Source organism: Solea solea, chromosome 17 (genome assembly GCF_958295425.1).
Source record: "Solea solea chromosome 17, fSolSol10.1, whole genome shotgun sequence".
Lineage (NCBI taxonomy): Eukaryota > Metazoa > Chordata > Actinopteri > Pleuronectiformes > Soleidae > Solea > Solea solea.
This window is the reverse complement of record NC_081150.1, coordinates 23,996,845-24,016,356: the sequence shown is the minus strand read 5'-3', so window position 1 is coordinate 24,016,356 and position 19,512 is coordinate 23,996,845. Positions and strand designations below refer to the sequence as shown.

Sequence of the window (19,512 nt, the reverse complement as noted above, 5' to 3'; positions counted from 1 at the left end):
GATAATGATGTGAGGGTGACACCTGGAGGACTGATCAGGCCAGAGCAGAGGTGAGGCCCAGCGTGGAGATGCTGTTAATGTTTGACCACAAGTGCTGTACAGAGTTGAGTTCCACAGGTCAGAGTGGGTTTCTTATCAGACTTCTTCAGGAAACACCTCAGAATAAAGACGAGAGGAAAACTGAGAAACAACACACGATTAAAAACAACAAAGCTTTCACTTCAAGTAACTGAACCTTGATTTCACCGTCAGAAGGTAAGTCATGTCTGTATGTCCTCCTGCTCTCAGTGGGTGTGTCCGTATCGAACCGATGTGTCGTTAAACGTCTACGTGTTAATGAACAAAACGATAGTTTGTAAAATTACATTCGTTTTCTATTATGACGATAAATTTACGCAAATTTGAAAGGCTTTTCTTCTGGGAAAAGCCTTTGTTTTATTTTCCTGTCGCATCATAAAACTTTACAACTGAACAATCAGTGCAACGCTAACGCTAATGATTAACAGCTTTTTTCACTGTCAATTCTGTTTGTTTTTATATATATATACACATGTATATGTATATATAGATGTATATATATATATATATATATATATAAAACATGCAACATGGGGATTAGGTAAACTGGACACTCTGTAGGTGTGAGAGTGTTTGTCTCTCTGTGTGTCCCTGTGATGGACTGGCGAACTGTCCATGGTGAGACTCTGCCTTTTGCCCTATGTCAGCTGAGATTGGCACAGCATATCACGTTGTCTTGTTCACGAGTGAGGGAAGGATGGAGCAGGAGATGGACAGGCGGATCAGGGCAGTGACTGCGGTGATGCGGACGCTCAACTGGTCTGTTGTGGTGAAGAGGGAGCTGAGCCCAATGGTTAAATCTCTCGCTTTACCGTTCAATCTACACTCCAACCCTCACCTATGCTTTGTCATGAGCTTTGGGTAATGAACGAAAGAATGATATCGTGAATACAGGCGGCCAGCATGAGCTGCAGTGCAACAAAATCGCGTCTATCACACAAATGGGGTCTGATGCTGGTTATGAGGTTAAGGTTATAACCCACAGAAGGAGTGAGGTTAAGGTTATAACCCACAGAAGGAGTGAGGTTAAGATTAGAACCCATAGAAGGAGTGAGGTTAAGGTTAGAACCCACAGAAGGAGTGAGGTTAAGGTTATAACCCACAGAAGGAGTGAGGTTAAGGTTATAACCCACAGAAGGAGTGAGGTTCAGGTTATAACCCACAGAAGGAGTGAGGTTCAGGTTATAACCCACATAGGAGTGAGGTTCAGGTTATAACCCAAAAAGGAGTGAAGTTAAGGTTAGAACCCACAGAAGAAGTGAGGTTCAGGTTATAACCCACAGAAGGAGTGAGGTTAAGGTTATAACCCACAGAAGGAGTGAGGTTCAGGTTATAACCCAAAAAGGAGTGAAGTTAAGGTTAGAACACACAGAAGGAGTGAGATTCAGGTTAGAACCCACAAAAGGAGTGAGGTTAAGGTTAGAACCCAGTGAAGGAGTGAGGTTAAGGTTAGAACCTACAGAAGGAGTGAGGTTAAGGTTAGAACCCACTGAAGGAGTGAGGTTAAGGTTAGAACCCACAGAAGGAGTGAGGTTAAGGTTAGAACCCACAGAAGGAGTGAGGTTAAGGTTAGAACCCACAGAAGGAGTCAGGTTAAGGTTAGAACCCACAGAAGGGGTGAGATTAAGGTTAGAACCCACATAATGAGTGAGGTTAAGGTTAGAACCCACAGAAGGAGTGAGGTTCAGGTTAGAACTCACAGAAGGATTGAAGTTAAGGTTAGAACCCACAGGAGTGAGGTTTAGGTTAGAACCCACAGAAGGAGTGAGGTTAAGGTTAGAACCCACAGAAGGAGTGAGGTTCAGGTTAGAACCCACAGAAGGAGTGAGGTTCAGGTTAGAACCCACAGAAGGAGTGAGGTTAAGGTTAGAACCCACAGAAGGAGGGAGGTTAAGGTTAGAACCCACAGAAGGAGTGAGGTTAAGGTTAGAACCCACAGAAGGAGGGAGGTTAAGGTTAGAACCCACAGAAGGGGTGAGATTAAGGTTAGAACCCACAGAAGGAGTGAGGTTCAGGTTAGAACCCACAGAAGGAGGGAGGTTCAGGTTATAACCCACAGAAGGAGTAAGATTAGGTTAGAACTCACAGAAGGAGTTAGGTTCAGGTTAGAACCCACATAGAGAGTGAGGTTAAGGTTAGAACCCACAGTAGGAGTGGGGTTCAGGTTAGAACTCACAGAAGGATTGAAGTTAAGGTTAGAACCCACAGAAGTAGTGAGGTTCAGGTTAGAACCCACAGAAAGAGTGAGGTTCAGGTTAGAACCCACAGAAGGAGTGAGGTTCAGGTTAGAACTCACAGAAGGAGTGATGTTTAGGTTAGAACCCACAGAAGGAGTGAGGTTAAGGTTATAACCCACAGAAGGAGTGAGGTTCAGGTTATAACCCACAGAAGGAGTGAGGTTCAGGTTATAACCCACATAAGGAGTGAGGTTCAGGTTATAACCCAAAAAGGAGTGAAGTTAAGGTTAGAACCCACAGAAGAAGTGAGGTTCAGGTTATAACCCACAGAAGGAGTGAGGTTAAGGTTATAACCCACAGAAGGAGTGAGGTTCAGGTTATAACCCAAAAAGGAGTGAAGTTAAGGTTAGAACCCACAGAAGAAGTGAGGTTCAGGTTATAACCCACAGAAGGAGTGAGGTTAAGGTTATAACCCACAGAAGGAGTGAGGTTAAGGTTAGAACCTACAGAAGGAGTGAGGTTAAGGTTAGAACCCACTGAAGGAGTGAGGTTAAGGTTAGAACCCACAGAAGGAGTGAGGTTAAGGTTAGAACCCACAGAAGGAGTGAGGTTAAGGTTAGAACCCACAGAAGGAGTCAGGTTAAGGTTAGAACCCACAGAAGGGGTGAGATTAAGGTTAGAACCCACATAATGAGTGAGGTTAAGGTTAGAACCCACAGAAGGAGTGAGGTTCAGGTTAGAACTCACAGAAGGATTGAAGTTAAGGTTAGAACCCACAGGAGTGAGGTTTAGGTTAGAACCCACAGAAGGAGTGAGGTTCAGGTTAGAACCCACAGAAGGAGTGAGGTTCAGGTTAGAACCCACAGAAAGAGGGATGTTAAGGTTAGAACCCACAGAAGGAGTGAGGTTAAGGTTAGAACCCACAGAAGGAGTGAAGTTGAGGTTATAACCCACAGAAGGAGTGAGGTTAAGGTTAGAACCCACAGAAGGAGTGAGGTTAAGGTTAGAACCCACAGAAGGAGTGAGGTTCAGGTTAGAACCCACAGAAGGAGGGAGGTTCAGGTTATAACCCACAGAAGGAGTAAGATTAGGTTAGAAATCACAGAAGGAGTTAGGTTCAGGTTAGAACCCACATAGAGAGTGAGGTTAAGGTTAGAACCCACAGTAGGAGTGGGGTTCAGGTTAGAACTCACAGAAGGAGTTAGGTTCAGGTTAGAACCCACATAGAGAGTGAGGTTAAGGTTAGAACCCACAGAAGTAGTGAGGTTCAGGTTAGAACCCACAGAAGGAGTGAGGTTAAGGTTAGAACCAACAGAAGGAGTCAGGTTAAGGTTAGAACCCACAGAAGGAGTGAGGTTAAGGTTATAACCCACAGAAGGAGTGAGGTTCAGGTTATAACCCACAGAAGGAGTGAGATTAAGGTTAGAACCCACAGAAGGAGTGAGGTTCAGGTTTGGCCGGGGAGAGGACAGTCCACTGCTTTTCTCTGAAATCAAAATTTTGTAAAATTCTGAAATAATATTTTACGGGAGTTTGTGTTTCAAACTGTGGCCCCCAAATGCTTTTGTTGCTTAGGGCCCCCAGATTATTAAGTGTGGCCCCGGTTGAGTTAGACGTTCAATCAGTTCTTGGTTTTTCTACCTCTGTTGTTGTCATGGACGAGTGATGATCTCCCAGCAGGTGGCGCTCTGCTCTGACCCAGATCAAGGACAGAGAGGGGGGATGAGCCCTGCCCCCTAAAGCCACCATGACTCAGAGGTGAGGCGAAGATTTGACCATGACTCAGCAATCTCATCACTTCACTCACTCTCACAGCTGTGTGTGTGTGTGTGTGTGTGTGTTCTAGACCAGACTCTGGACCTGGACCTGGACCTGACCTGGGTTTAGGGTCTGTTCAGAGACTCAAGACGTTTTTTGAACACAATGTTCACATGCAGCAGTCAGCCGACCACAAGTAAGATTTCCTTTGATGACGTGTGATGAGTTCAGTGACAGCTCAGAAACTAACTGATCAGAACAATAAAACGTCCATTTTATGAGCTTCAGTAACATCATTTTTATACATGGTGGTTCACAAACCCTGGGGCGGGACCCACAGATGGGCAGCAGGTGTTTCCCAAACTGCTGCTGGATCCACTTTTTAAAGATGGCAAACTACCGTGACCCAAATCACAACATAAATCGTGTGTTATCATCATTCTGAATTACAAACTGACAAGATCATTAAGGAAAATGTGTCATTAGTTATTTAAGTTATCGGTTATTTATAGGTTATTTAAATCATAAATCATAGACACATAAATCTTAAATTAAAGGTTGAAAACTTTGTTTTAGGACCCTGACCCCTGACCCCTGACCCAGACTTTGGGAACCACGGTTTTAAATAACACGTATAAACTGAAGTTTTTATAAAACGATTTGTTTAGTCAGCTGTTACAGAGACAGCTGTAAATGACATGACTCACAAATTTGCAATTTACGTTGAGATTTGAGTCGCGATGGTTTGTCGTCGGTTTGTGTTGCTCTCAGGATTCACCAGCAGGGGGCAGAACTCAGTCAGACCGCAGACAGTCTCATACGTAGCCATGGCGACGACAAAGACGACGCCAAAGACGACGCCAGTGCCGGCGACAGAAGGCAAAAATATCACAGATTTATTTTTCACAGCAGACATTTTGACTTAAAGTAAAAAAAACAAAAAAAAAACCAGTAAAAGTGGCCGCATTCCATTTGGGTGCATTAATATTTTGTTGATTCCTCTTTGTCTTCACCGTCACTTTCATCAGATTTAGCATTTCTTTGCTCCTCTACAGTAAAAACAAAGGTTTATATTCGTGACGTGATATCAATTTAAAAGTTTGTGTCTTTTTTTCATCAGTATTTACGACGTTGGTGGAAGAAAAGATTCTTCAGCGTCTGTGAACAGCGAAGCATGTGTGTACGTAGTTACGCTCGAAAATGACGCACAAGACCACGACGATGGAAGGTAAAACCATGGACAGACAAAATCTACTTAAAGTTCCAAAATCTACTTAAAGTTCCAAAATCTACTTAAAGTTCCAAGGTTAGAGATGTTTGATGGCACTGCTGAGACTCTGCACTGGAAAAGGTCTTTTTTCATAAATGATTTTCTGATAGTTGTCTTGTGTTGTGTGTTTATTTTTTAAGAATTGATGACGTTTACCTGACGGACTCTTCAGCGCGTGTGAAGAGCGAAGGATCCGTGTACGAACACACGCTCGAAAGTGACGACGACCGAAGGTAAAAACTTTACAGACATTTTTTAAGGTCATGTATGTTGATTTGTCGTTTTGCTCCTAATAAGAAATTTACATATTTATAATTTACATATCACAAAAACATAGAAATGTGTTGCAATTATTATTATCGTTGCTCCATAAACATATTTTTTTATTCCATAGTGAAATAATGATTTATACTGACATTATCGATGATGTTTACGAGACAAAAGTCTCCTCAGCGCCTGTGAAGAGCGAACGATCCGTGTACGAAAGCAACGACGAAGACGACGGAAGGTAAAAGGTCGTCTATTATGTTGACCTTTAAAAGACGCAAACCTGTGAAAGAATAAGAAAATAAAGGTGGAAATACAAACGATAAAAAATACACCATTGAAAAAAAGGAAAGCAAAAAATATAGTATATTCTTTTAAATTGAAAATCTAACACATGACATACATGTGTAACACTTTACAAATAACGACAAAAAAACCTCGAAATTTGTTGCAAATACAGAAGAAAATGAGGGAAAACGCTGACAGTTAGTGTTTAATTTTGGATATTTCCACATTTATTCTTATCGTTGCTCCATAAACGCATTGTTTCTATGTATATACTTATATTTAAATCATGATTTATACTCACGTTTAACTGAAACTGTCCTTTGTCTTCAGTATTTATGACGTTTACGAGAAAGAAAAGTTGTTAACGTCAGGAACGAGCCAAGGATCCGTGTACGAACACACGCTCGCCGACGATGAAGAATACGATGAAGAAGACGAAGAATACGATGAAGAAGATGACAATGGCGACGATGAAGAAATTTATAGAAGGTAAAACGTAGCAGACAATAACAACATGACAACAATGTATAAATTCATTGTAATGTATTGTGCGGTGTTTATTTTTTATAGTTGATATTTATTCGATATGTTACTGAATTTAAAATAAAAACGTCTTTTTTGTGGTGTGAAATTGTTCTTTCTGTTTTTTGTTTTGTTTTTTTAAATTAGTTTTTATGAAATTGACGACGCAGTGAAGAACGAGGGATCGGCGTATCAACACACCATAAACGACGACGGGCACTGTCATGATGACCATAAAAGGTAAAAGTGTTTGTCAAAGCACCAGTGTGGCCGCGTTCCATTTAGTTCTGATCCACACAGAAACAGAACGTAGTGAAATGGTCTTTTTCTTTGTGAAAGACTAAATGCTGTAGTACACCCGTCAGGCCTGTGTGCGGCACTGTAGCGCTGCCGCAGCAGAACTGGAGAGGAAGAAGAATAACAAACACATGAAGAAGACGTCAAAGATAAGAGACAGTGAAGGTTTAGTGAAGACAGAAACTGATGGAATGAAGCCACAATTAAAATGTTTTTTAAATTTCAAATGTTTTTCTGTCACTAAAACGTCAACATTGAAATATCACTTTAAATGTTTCATTTCTCTCAGTATCGACAACATTTACGACACACCTGAAGGATCCACGCAGCGTCCAAACTTCTGCGAGGACGGACGCCTGGATGATGAAGAGTAAGAAAGAAGTTTAAAGTGAGGACATTTTGTCAAAGTGAGGACATTTTTTGGTGAGGACATTTGGTCAAAGTGAGGACATTTTTTGGTAAGGACATTTTTTAAGTGAAAACATTTTGCATGTTTCATGACCCAGACTGTTGGTCGCACATTAGCATGAGGGTATTTTAGCTTAGCATTAGCCCCAGGTGAGAAGTCCCCAGTTGTAAACACACATGACACATGACACAATACATGTGCAGTTCAATCGTGCTAAGGTCGTAGTCCGACGAAGACCGACAACCTACTGGATACCGTGCACGTGTGACTCTGCCCCTGTAGGTGGCGCTGTATCTCTCTATTAGCTAGTGTGTATAGTTAAAACTCAACTTTCGGTTCAGTTCTCGTTGATCGTTAATGTTTTCTCCACAGACTTTATCAGGAGATTCCGGAGTATTTCAGCGCTCAGTGGAAACAGAAAGATCTCAACTCCATATTTACGGTGAGCACATGAACAGGCACAGCTGCTTCTCTAAAATAACAACAATCAAACACAACTATGGACACAAAATTGGCTGTAATACTCACATGAAACACCTTTTTCTAAATGGTGGACAGTCGAGATATATCCAAAACGTGACAGCTTGAATATATCTGACCTGTGCTTTTTATGAGTTTGTGAACAGTTGTAGATTACATTATTCCAGAAGTATCCTGACATCTTCAACTTCCTGATTAACGTCCCTTCATTTCAGGGGTGGACTGGATCAAAAATTTGGCCCTGGACTTTTTGGTCCAGACTGGTTCAATATAATCCGCGCGTAGATACTGTGCCAACTCGCCCCACTGATGTACATACAAACATGCAAGCCCTTAATAACACCACTATTCTGAGCAATATCCCTTTATATTCTGGAGCCTTGAATAAATGCTTACTGTACTTGCTCTTTATAAGAAGGGTACTGGAGAAAGGATTTCAGATTCAAGAGTGTTTATCACTCATTATCACACAGCTGCCTGCTGCCGATCACAAATCTGGACATGAAAAGTAGAGGAGTCGTGTAGAATAGGGTAAGTTTGAACAAGATTACATGCAAAAAATTAGTCTGCATGCAATCACAATGTTGGCTAATTGACTAAAGTATGGAAAACAATAGTATAATGATCTGAAAAATGGACAAAGACTTAGAATTTTATTTTAGAACAGACAGTACAGCTCAACATAATGTACCTATTAAAATATATCTGCATATTATTGTAACAGTAGTTAATTAAACTATTGTATATAATGTGAAACTATTAAAAAGGACAATAAACCATAAAAACTGACTGTAAAGCATACATATGTAGCATATACTGTATTATTCAAGTTGTTAGATCAATGTCCTTCATGAACAAAATTGGACTGTTGGCACTAAAAAAGATGTTGACACTTTAAACACTTTAACTCTTGTGACCTGATTTGGGAGATTTCATTATAGGTTGAAATGATCAAAAAGTGTGAACATAGCAGATCTACATACTCAAAACACATCACATTGCAACATGTGAGTTGTAAGCATGTAGATCTGCAATTTAGTGTGAAAGTATGAGATGAAAGTATAAAACAGGGCTCAAATGGTCAATACTCCTGGGCCTCTGTAGCCTCTCATAGGGCCATTGAGGCAGGTATTCTTGACAATCAATCGTCACGTCATCTCTCCGTTGCGTTGTGTCTGCAGCTGAGCGCTGTGTTTATCTTTGTTTTGCAGCGCGGTGCAGCGCCTGCGCAGCGAAATAATAATAATAATAATTTTTAAAAAAAAACGTCAGTCCACCCCTGCTTCATTTTACTCCACGGAGTCACTGAAAGTTTACTAAAACCCCGTGGAGGGAAACAAATGGACGCAATCATTGAACTCTGGCGTGTACCGGCTAAAAATAGCGTTGTTGTTGTGTTAACGTTGCTGTGCAGACTAGATCTTGGTAAATCTAGTCTGAGTCCGTGGTTTAAATCAGTTGCTTATGTTTGTTCCCGTCACGCTGTCTTCTTCTGCTCGCCTTGAGTTTCACGTTTCATAGCAGTGATTCACCTCCACTGTCTTAAAATGTTCTCCCGTTAGCCTGTCTCTGGCTATCCAACATCAGCGTGACATCAACTACTGGAGCTCGATTGAATGTGTCGTATGTATATATGTATGCCTTTTCTTCAGCGGCTGGAGGAAAACATCTCAAAGTTTATGAAAAGCCAGCTGGCGAGATTCCAGAGGGCTCTCAGTCCCGACTGCCCAGAATTCATGTACTTGGAGAGCCACTGTGAGGACGAAGGCATGATCTACAGTGATGGCGAAGATCAGAGGAGGAGGTGCAGAAAGGCCTTTCTGAAGATCACACTGCACTTTCTGAGGAGAATGGGGATGGATGATCTGGCTAACTCTCTAAAAAACAGTAAGAGACTTTAGAAAGAAGGTTTTACCCAAACATTTTTCTCAAATAAACATGTCCTTATTACACAAAGTATGTCCTGCTCGCAGTGAACAACCAGGTGGAAGTCTTCTTACAAGGTCAATCTCAGGTCTGACCATCAGCTTCAGGATTATAATTTGGATCAGTACATGAAATGGGCCAGTAACCTAGGTTCCAGTGAGGGTTCAGTTTGTCCCACATTAAAATGAACAGTTTTACTGGCTGTTACATCACTGATTAGATTTTTTGTTTATCCAGGAACGAGAGCTGCGGTGTGCCAGCGAAAAATGAAGTCCACATTAAAGAATACGTTTCAGAGTGCATTGAAGGGAATTAGTACAACAGGAAATCAGACCCTCCTGAATCCGATCTATATGGAGCTCTACATCGCAAAGGGAGGGACTAACGAGGACATTCATGAATATGATGTCAAACAGTTTGAAACAGCTTCTTGTAAACCACAAGACATCTTTAAAACCTCAGCTGGAAGAGACGGACCAATCAGAAGAGTGATGACAAAGGGCGTGGCTGGCATTGGGAAAACAGTGTTAACACAGAAGTTCACTCTGAACTGGGCTGAAGACAAAATCAACCAGGACGTACAGTTCATGTTTCCCTTCACCTTCAGAGAGCTAAATGTGCTGAAAGAGAAGAAGTTCAGTTTGGTGGAACTCATCCATCACTTCTTCACTGAAACCAAAGAAGCAGGAATCTGCAGGTTTGAAGACTTTAAGGTGGTCTTCATCTTTGATGGTCTGGACGAGTGTCGACTTCCTCTGGACTTCCACAACACTGAGATCCTGACTGACGTCACAGCGTCCACCTCAGTGGACGTGCTGCTGACAAACCTCATCAGGGGGAAACTGCTTCCCTCTGCTCGCCTCTGGATAACCACACGACCTGCAGCAGCCAATCAGATCCCTCCTGACTGTGTGGACATGGTGACAGAGGTCAGAGGGTTCACGGACCCACAGAAGGAGGACTACTTCAGGAAAAGGTTCAGAGATGAGGAGCAGGCCAGGAGAATCATCTCCCACATCCAGACATCACGAAGCCTCCACATCATGTGCCACATCCCAGTCTTCTGCTGGATCACTGCAACAGTTCTGGAGAACATGTTGAAAACCAGAGATGGAGGAGAACTGCCCAAGACCCTGACTGAGATGTACATCCACTTCCTGGTGGTTCAGTCCAAAGCGAAGAAGGTCAATCACCGTAGACGGTTAAGGCAAGAAAAGAGGAAGATGATCGAGTCTCTGGGGAAACTGGCTTTTGAGCAGCTGCAGAAAGGAAACCTGATCTTCTATGAATCAGACCTGACAGAGTGTGGCATCGATATCACAGCAGCTTCAGTTTACTCAGGAGTCTTCACTCAGATCTTTAAAGAGGAGAGAGGCCTGTACCAGGACAAGGTCTTCTGCTTTGTCCATCTGAGTGTTCAGGAGTTTCTAGCTGCTCTTCATGTTCATCTGACCTTCATCACCTCTGGAAGAAATCTGATGTCACAACCACAAGCAGCATCACGTTTACCCAGGGTCTTTCAAGATCAACTTAAACTAAGTCATCTGCACCACAGTGCTGTGGAAAAGGCCTTGAAAAGTCCAAATGGACATCTGGACCTGTTCCTCCGCTTCCTCCTGGGTCTTTCATTGGAAACCAACCAGACTCTTCTACGAAGCCTGTTGAAACACACAGGAAGTAGCTTAACTAACAAGCAGCAAACAATTGACTTCATTAATGAGAAGATGAAGGAAAACTGGTCTTCAGAGAAAAGCATCAACCTGTTCTACTGCCTGAATGAACTTAAAGACCATTCTCTAACTGAAGAGATCCAAAGGTTCCTGAGATCTGGATATCTTGCTTCGAGGACACTGTCTCCTGCTCAGTGGTCAGCTCTGCTCTTCATCTTACTGTCATCAGGGAAAGATATTGATGTATTTGACCTGAGAAAATACTCTGCTTCAGAGGAGGCTCTTCTGAGGCTGCTGCCGGTGGTCAAAGCCTCCAACAAAGCCTTGTAGGTGGAATGATGTCAATACCAAGCATAAATACACAATATGTGCATTTGCAAGAGGATATTGAAATGTTTTGTTGTTGTTTTTTCTTCATCCTACCTCAGGTTGAGGGACTGTAACCTCTCAGAGAGAAGTTGTGAAGCTCTGTCCTTAGTCCTCAGCTCTGAGTCCTCTAGTCTGAGACACCTGGATCTGAGTGACAACCACCTGCAGGATTCAGGAGTGAAGCTGCTGTCTCGTGGATTGCAGAGTCCTTACTGTTTGTTGGAGACTCTCAGGTGATGACACAGCCACTGTATCCAAAAATAATAAAAGCACAAATCTTTGAGATTCATCATCTCCTAGTATTCAGCAATGTCATTAAAATATATTTCCACACCCACGACTCTCTTGTGTGATAAGAACATGATTTGTGTTTAGTCTGTCAGGTTGTCTGATCACAGACGAAGGCTGCGTCTCTCTGGCCTCAGCTCTCAGCAAGAACCCCTCCCATCTCAAAGACCTGGACCTGAGCAACAACAACCTGTGGGATTCAGGAGTGAAGCTCTTGTCTGCTGGACTTGCCGACATAAACTGGAGACTGGACACTCTTAAGTATGGGTGGACAACATTTGCTATTTCAAAGTTCCTCAAAGTTACACTAACCTAAAGTGCAAAATTGTTAAATTCACCTGATTCCACGATTGAAATCGATTCGCTGGTCTGACTGTGTTTCCTCCTCCAGGCTGGACAACTGTGGAGAGCGGAGGTTAACTCCTGGTGTGAGGAAACGTAAGTTCAATATTTACTCTTTGACTCCAACACATCATAAACTCAGAGAGCCACCATCATATATACAGTAGATGAGGAAATAAACTATATATGGTTCGCAGCTAATGCTATCATTGTGGCTACTGTCCAAAGACAGAAACAACCACAATAATCCTTATTTGGATCAGAAACCCTGTTGTTTGTGGCCTGGTTGGATGACAGAATTGGCTGCTTCTTTTCCTAACTTTCCTACCAAATCCTGGTGGTCAGCCTCGTGAGTGAATTAGCAAAGCCTTTAATAAATCCAGGGCTGAATTGTTGTTTTGGTAAGAATGGTTGAATCGTATTAGTCCAAAGAAATATAACATACATTCTTTCCAAACTACCTTTTCTTGAGCTGGATGGAACAGGTCACAAGGTCAAAGAAAGATGTGAAGGAGATATAAGTCAAACATGTGTCTGTACTGACATTAGAATAATGAAGGAGGGTGTGAAGAATCTCAGAAATCCAGGTCATAGTATCTTCTGGTGAGTAGATATGGACAAGTGGACTTTATTGCGATTTCACAGCTCTGGGGAAGAAGCTGTCCCTGAGTCTTTTGGTGGAGGATCTGATGATCCTGTACCGTTTTCCTGATGGGTGGGGTCTGTTGCTATCCGTCTGGCCCTCCTCTGGAGTCGTGCGGTGTAAACAGAATCCAGATCAGGTAGACGGCGGCCCACAATCCCCTGTGCAGTTCTCACCACCCGGGCTAAGTCCTTCCTGTTTTGTGACGTGCAGCTGCTGTACCACACCGTCACACTGAGACACAGGATGCTCTCTATCGTGGCTCTGTAAAAGTTTGTGAGCAGCTGAGGAGAGAGTCCAGTCCTCTTCAGCTTCTTGAGGAAGAAGAGCCTTTGTTGGGCCTTCTTCACCAGGTGCGAAGTGTTCACACTCCATGAGAGGTCAGAGGAAATGTGGATTCCCAGGAACTTGATGTTGTCTACACGCTCCACTCCCTCTCCTTGTATGCAGAGTGGAGCGTGTTCAGTCTTCCTGGACCTCCTGTAGTCTACTATGACCTCCTTTGTTTTGGTGGTGTTCAGGATGAGGTTGTTCCTGGAGCACCATTGTGTGATGTGCTGGACCTCTTCTCTGTAGTGGGTCTCATCATTGTTGGATATGAGACCCACCACGGTGGTGTCGTCCGCAAACTTTACAACCATGTTTGTGGGATGGATGGCAGAGCACTCCTGTGTGAAGAGAGTGAAGAGGGCTGGGCTGAGCACACAACCCTGTGGCGTTCCGGTGTTGAGGATCAGCGGTGCAGAGGTGGACCCCCGTATCCTAACCACCTGGGGTCTGTTGGTGAGGAAGTCGCTGATCCAGGAGCAGAGCGATGGTGCCAAACCCAGATTGTGCAGTTTCAGCGCCAACACGTCCGGGAGAACAGTGTTAAACGCTGAGCTAAAGTCCACAAACAGCATCCTGACGTAAGTGTTTGGATGCTGCAGGTGAGTCAGGGTCGTGTGAAGTGCTAATGAGACAGCATCCTCCGTAGAGCGGTTCTCCCTGTAGGCGAACTGCAGACTGTCCAGGCCCGCAGGGATGGCGTCTTTGATGTACTTCAGGAGGATCCGCTCGAGGCACTTCATTATGACTGGGGTCAGGGCGACAGGACGGAAGTCATTGAGACAGGTGACAGTGGATTTTTTGGGCACAGGCACAATGATGGAGGACTTCAGGCAGACAGGGACTGAGGAGAGCTGCAGCGACATGTTGAAAATGTCCAGAAAAACTGCTGCTAGCTGATCTGCACATGACTTCAGTGTCCGACCTGACACCTTATCTGGGCCTGCCGCCTTGTTGGTGTTGATCCTCCTCAGGGTGGACGTCACCTGGTGCAGCTGCAGGGTGAGAGGCTGGTGCTGCACCTCTGGCTGAGGAAGATGTACAGTCCTTCTGCTCGGAGAGTCGAAGCGTGCGAAGAAGCTGTTTAAAGTGTCAGGCAGAGTGGGGTCGTGGCTGGCCTGCTGCTCACTACGCTTGTAGTCAGTGAGGGTCTTGATGCCTTTCCACATGTTGCGGGTGTTGTTGTCGCGGAAGTGTTCCTCGATGTGTTGCCTGTACCGATGTTTCGCCAGCTGGATGCCCTTCTTCAGTTCTTTTCGGGCCCTGCTATAAGCCAGTTTGTCTCCTACTCTGTAGGCTGCATCCCGGGCTTTTAGCAGGGACCGCACTGTGCCGTCCACCCATGGCTTCTGGTTGGGAAAAACCGTGATTGTTTTTGTGGGTAGAACAGCGTCGGTGCAGAAGTGAATGTAGGACAGCACAGATGACGTGTAATCCTCTAGGTCTGCATCCCTTTTGAACACCTCCCAGTCTGTCTGTTCAAAGCAGTCCTGTAAGGCTGCAGAGGCCTCCTCAGTCCAAACCTGGATGGTCCTGGTGGTGGGTTTGGACCTGCAGATCAGAGGTCTGTAGGCAGGAATCAGCTCCACAGAAATATGGTCTGACATGCCAAAGTGAGGTGCTGCTGCAGCCTTGTATGCCCCTTTGATGTTACAGTACAGTTGATCCAGTGTGTTATTGTCTCTTGTTGGAAACTTAATGAATTTGTGGAATTTGGGGAAGACAGCCTTTAGTTCCACATGGTTAAAGTCCCCAGCCACTATCACAGCCGCTTCTGGATTCGCGTTCATTTGGCCGCTGATGAGGCAGTACAGCTCCTCCAGTGCTAGCTTAGCATTAGCTCACGGTGGAATGTACACGGCTACGATAACAACAGAGCTGAGTTCTCTCACCAGTTTGAACGGTCTGCACTTCACTGCCAGATATTCCAGGTCGGGGGAGCAGAGTGTTGAGATGACATTCGTAGCTGTACACCAGGAGTCGTGGATGTACAGCGCCAAACCTCCGCCTTTGGACTTGTCTGAAGCTGCAGTCCTGTCGGCTCGGAACAAAGAGCGGCCGGCTAGCTCCACCGCTGGTAAAAGTGGATGAGAGGTGGTCAGATCTGAGGTTATTGGGCCAGGCTCCCGAATCCAAGGTAGGCAACATCACCAGACACCATTATGTTTGATGAAAAACTGCTTTTTCTTCTTCCCTGCACCAGTTTCCTGTGAACTCACACTGGACCCGAAATCAGCGCATAAAAACCTCAGACTGTCCGACTGCCACAGGAAGGTGGATCTGGTGACCAAGCCGCGGCCGTACATCGACGATCCAGAGAGGTTCGACGTCTTCTGTCAGCTGTTGTGTAGAAATGGTCTGAGTGGTCGCTGTTACTGGGAGGTTGAGTGGTACGGACGAGTCGACGTAGCAGTGACCCTGAGAGGAATCAGAAAGAAAGGATACAGGAAAGCCTGCAGGTTTGGAGGAAATGATCAGTCCTGGTGTCTGAGCTGCTGTGACGACTTTTACTCCGTGTGGCACGACAACAAAGAGACACGCATCCGCTCGCCCTCCATCTCTCACAGAGTAGGAGTGTATGTGGACTGTCTCGCTGGTATCTTGTCCTTCCACAGAGTCTCTGATGGCTCACCTATCCACCTTTACACCTTCAACTTCAAATTCTCTGACCTACTGTACCCTGGCTTTAGGGTGTGGTTCGGTTCAGTGTCTCTGTGTCAGCAGTGAAACACTGACACTGCAGCGGTGGAAGACGGTTTAATCAGTGTCTTCTATTAAAGTCTTGATAACTGTTGCAACTTGATTCAGCTGCATTTTTACGCTCATTTTAGAACATTCCTAATCCTTGGTCAGTCTTTAGCATTAGTAATTCGTATTTATTGCTAACATAGAGCCATTGCTAATGGAAAGACCAGTTGTTAGAACATGTTATTGTACAGACTGAGCTCCAAGAGCAAAACAGTGTGTTCACTTCTTGACAGTAAGAAGCCAATCAGAGCCTGGTGTAAACCAAAAAGTGGTGTGTTTCCACCGAGTGGAACGGTTTGGTATGGGACAGGGTTTTTTTTGCATTTCCATCAGGAATAGTACCAAAATAACCGGTCCCAACCATTACCTTTCTCGGTACCCTTCCCCTGGGGGAGTAATGGTACGGTACGGGTGGAGCTCGACCCACGAAAGTCAGCGACAGAAAAGCGTCACTCAACCGGTGTTTCTTCAACACCTCGAGTCTATTCTCATACAAAGTGAGCAAAAAAGGATGTCCTCCATTGTTGTTGTTACGTCACACTACGTATCTCACTAGCGTGGCCATCAGGCACAGTGCACACCCCGCCTACCAAGTAAAAGTACTGGAAACCCAAGCCTGACCCAGGGCTTTACTGTTCCAAACCATACCGTACTGTACCAGACTGAGCTGTACCATGATGGAAACACGGCTACAGATAATGATGGAACTGAGAGCACGTTATTCCAGAGAGAGTTGGTGTTTTTCCTGATTCTAATGAAACATGTTTGTTAGACGGATGATTAACAGCCTCATCTGGACGACTGAGCGTTAGAATTGGAGGTAGCGTCAGGTCGTGTATTTGCCTGTCTTGATGTTGCCTGTGTTCTCCGAGGTTTATGTAATTCAAATAAATTCCTGAAACTTTACAAATCCCAGTCTTTATTCACCATTCTATAAAACCTTGGCAGCAAAAACAATCATCACACTTCTGTGTCCACACAACCGAAAACCGAAGTGAAGACCTGCTGCAGCGTGGAGGACATTTCTGAATCTGTCACTCCATCTTCAAACAACTCCTTAAATCCTAAATCGCCTTAACATTCCAGTGCCACCTTTGTATCGGGTGTTAGCACAGAGTTACCCAAACAACACATGAAGAAGACGTCAACAGACAACTTCTTGTTCATGTGCAAGTGAGAGAGCGTTAATATCCACATGGTTGTTTTGTGTTTGTTTATTTTGCTACATTTGATTTGAGCACAAAATCACTGCTGCTTTGAACAGGAAACCAAGTGTCAGCTCTTATCTCTGCATCAACTGGAGTCAAACATTAACAGAACAGACGTTAACACAGAACAACAATGCTGCCATCTTCAGTCAAATGAATGGATTTCTCACATGTGTCACGGGGTTCTGCTGCAACTCCTCAATAGACCCAAAGATAATGGCATAGTTGACTGATGTTATGTTTCCCTTTTTATTTGTCCAACCCAAGATGCATACCGTGAAAAATATTTACAGGTGAAAAATAAAAAAAAAAATATGAAAATTGTCCCAAAATGATATTTCCAAGAAAAAACCTGTACAAGTCTCAATCAAAATAATTGAATTCAGTTGTGAGCAAAAATAGGTGTGTTACCTCCTCTGTAAACCAATATACACTGCTCGAGTGGGAGGTAGAGCGCTCTTTATATAGGTCCTCTGCCCCTCCCATCCAAACATCAATTATCCAAAAATCACAATAAATGAACACAAGCATGATTACTATAACAAACAACCCAGATGAAAATAAAGCCAAAATATGTCCCAAATTAACGGTGCCACAATAATTATTGTCCCCACCTTTAATAAACCAAATGGATAGATAATAGATAAAATAGAATAGAATAGATAGATAAAAAAAACTACAAACAAAAGTGACGACACACTAAGCGTCCCGCCATCGTCGTCATTTAAGTGCGCTGCTGACGTAAACAATGTTTGGGGTGTGTAGATGGACTGGAGGCGGATGCGGAAGCGGATGAGACGGACTGAGTTGGAGGGAAAAATTGAAGAAGCTACACAGTTTTTTGTTTTGTTTTTCTCTTATTTTGTTTGTTTGTTTGTTTGTTTCCTTTGTGTGACCGGATCGAGATGGCAAGCCAGGGGGATGACGATGACAGGGTCAAAACAAACGGGAGGAAATAAATCAAGGCAATAAAAGAGGGTGGAGAGAAGACAGTTCAGATGAGGAGCGACGATTTAACCTTAAAAAAGTAGCAAGGGAAGAATTCAAACTGATTCTAAAATTTAAAAAAGGAAGATGAGCACATCAGTTTAAGCCCAATCTTGCTGTCACAGGAATTAAAAAAGAAGGTAGGGGAAGTGGAAATGGCTAAAATCCTGAGAGATGGAAACTTGTTAGTAATCTGTAAAACTGAAGAGCAAAAAAATAAAGCATTACATATCGAAAATATTTGCAAACAAAGGATATGTGAAAGAAGGGTACTCGGAGAGAACCGGGTGTTACGGGGAGTTATAACGGACATTCCTGTTGACGAGGACTTTGGATTAACAGCATGTCTGTGCTTTTAGAGTTTCAGGCGTCCACACTTCCTGCATGAGTTTTCCGGTCAGACTCTATATTCCTCCCCCACTTCGATGTTACAGATGTCAGAGATATGGTCACATTGCAGCGGTGTGTAAAGGAAAGCAGAGATGTCCCAAATGTGGAGGTGAACATAGAATCGAAGAATGCGGAGAAAATACACAAGAGAAATGTTGTAACTGTGGTGGAAACCACAAGGTGACGTATGGGGGCTGTGGAATCAGGAAATGTAAAAGCAACAAACAACATAAGCTATGCAGAAGCAGCTAAAAGAGTACAGGGACATAAAATAAGGAACGTAAACGACAGAATGAATCAATCCCAAGCATCAGGGAGAAGAAAGACAAAGAAGAAGCTCTTAATATAGTTACATTGATATTATTCATTGCCTATGTCATTAATTGCACTGATCAAGCCAAGCACAAAACAGAGAAAATAAAAATAATCGTGAAGGGAGCAGATAAGTTTTTGGGGATAAAAAACATACATTTTTGCCAGTCTAAAGCAGACTGGCAAAAATGTAAATATATTACTAATAAAGAAATGCAAGCAATACATGTTAGCAGAAGTGTGGATGAGTTAAATGAGTCTGTGTGTAAAACTAGAGGCAGCAAATCATACAATTAAAAAGAAGGAAGGAAAGAATAAAATGAGAATTGTACCTTGGTGGTCAGAGGAATGTGATAAAGTTATTAAAGACAGAAATAAGACTTTTAAAAAGTTGGAAAAAAAACATAACTTTCAAAATCTTATTGATTATAAAAGGATACAAGCAACTGTGAGAAGAGCCATAAAAAATGCAAAAAAAGAACATTGGAGATTATTTTGTAACTCAATTGGAAACAAGAATCGATCAAATGTGGAAAATGATAAAAAGAATGAATGGGATTAAAGCAGAATATGGATATCCAGTTTTAACTGAAGGGGAAATAACAGCAACTACGAATGAAGAGAAAGCAGAAATGCGAGCAAAGACCTTTGTTAAAGTACACAGCTCAGACAATATTTGTGAAGAAGGGAAAAGAGGGAGACAAAATACAATAGCAGAAAATAAAGATTATAAATGATTTATTAAACAAGGCTTTT

General features: G+C 43.2%; 1 protein-coding gene across 1 annotated transcript; it reads left to right on the top strand.

The window, feature by feature from the left end:
• The first annotated feature begins 118 nt into the window (after positions 1-118).
• On the top strand, positions 119-16,202 carry LOC131443384 (nucleotide-binding oligomerization domain-containing protein 2-like). The gene is made up of 17 exons (XM_058612981.1): positions 119-255; positions 3,933-4,013; positions 4,102-4,209; positions 4,785-4,892; positions 5,134-5,241; positions 5,424-5,516; positions 5,678-5,791; positions 6,169-6,327; positions 6,508-6,600; positions 6,947-7,027; positions 7,439-7,508; positions 9,199-9,433; positions 9,710-11,468; positions 11,571-11,744; positions 11,887-12,060; positions 12,191-12,237; positions 15,315-16,202. The coding sequence occupies exons 2-17, from the start codon at positions 4,003-4,005 to the stop codon at positions 15,836-15,838; spliced, it is 3,858 nt and encodes a 1,285-aa protein (XP_058468964.1). The 5' UTR covers positions 119-255; positions 3,933-4,002; the 3' UTR covers positions 15,839-16,202.
• Positions 16,203-19,512: the final 3,310 nt, after the last annotated feature.

Bases quoted from the DNA above. Each gene is read 5' to 3' on its own strand.
- LOC131443384 (XM_058612981.1), top strand. The intron at 9,434-9,709 runs GTAAGAGACTTT...TTGTTTATCCAG, and splicing joins GGCTAACTCTCTAAAAAACA to GAACGAGAGCTGCGGTGTGC. The intron at 12,238-15,314 runs GTAAGTTCAATA...TCCCTGCACCAG, and splicing joins AACTCCTGGTGTGAGGAAAC to TTTCCTGTGAACTCACACTG.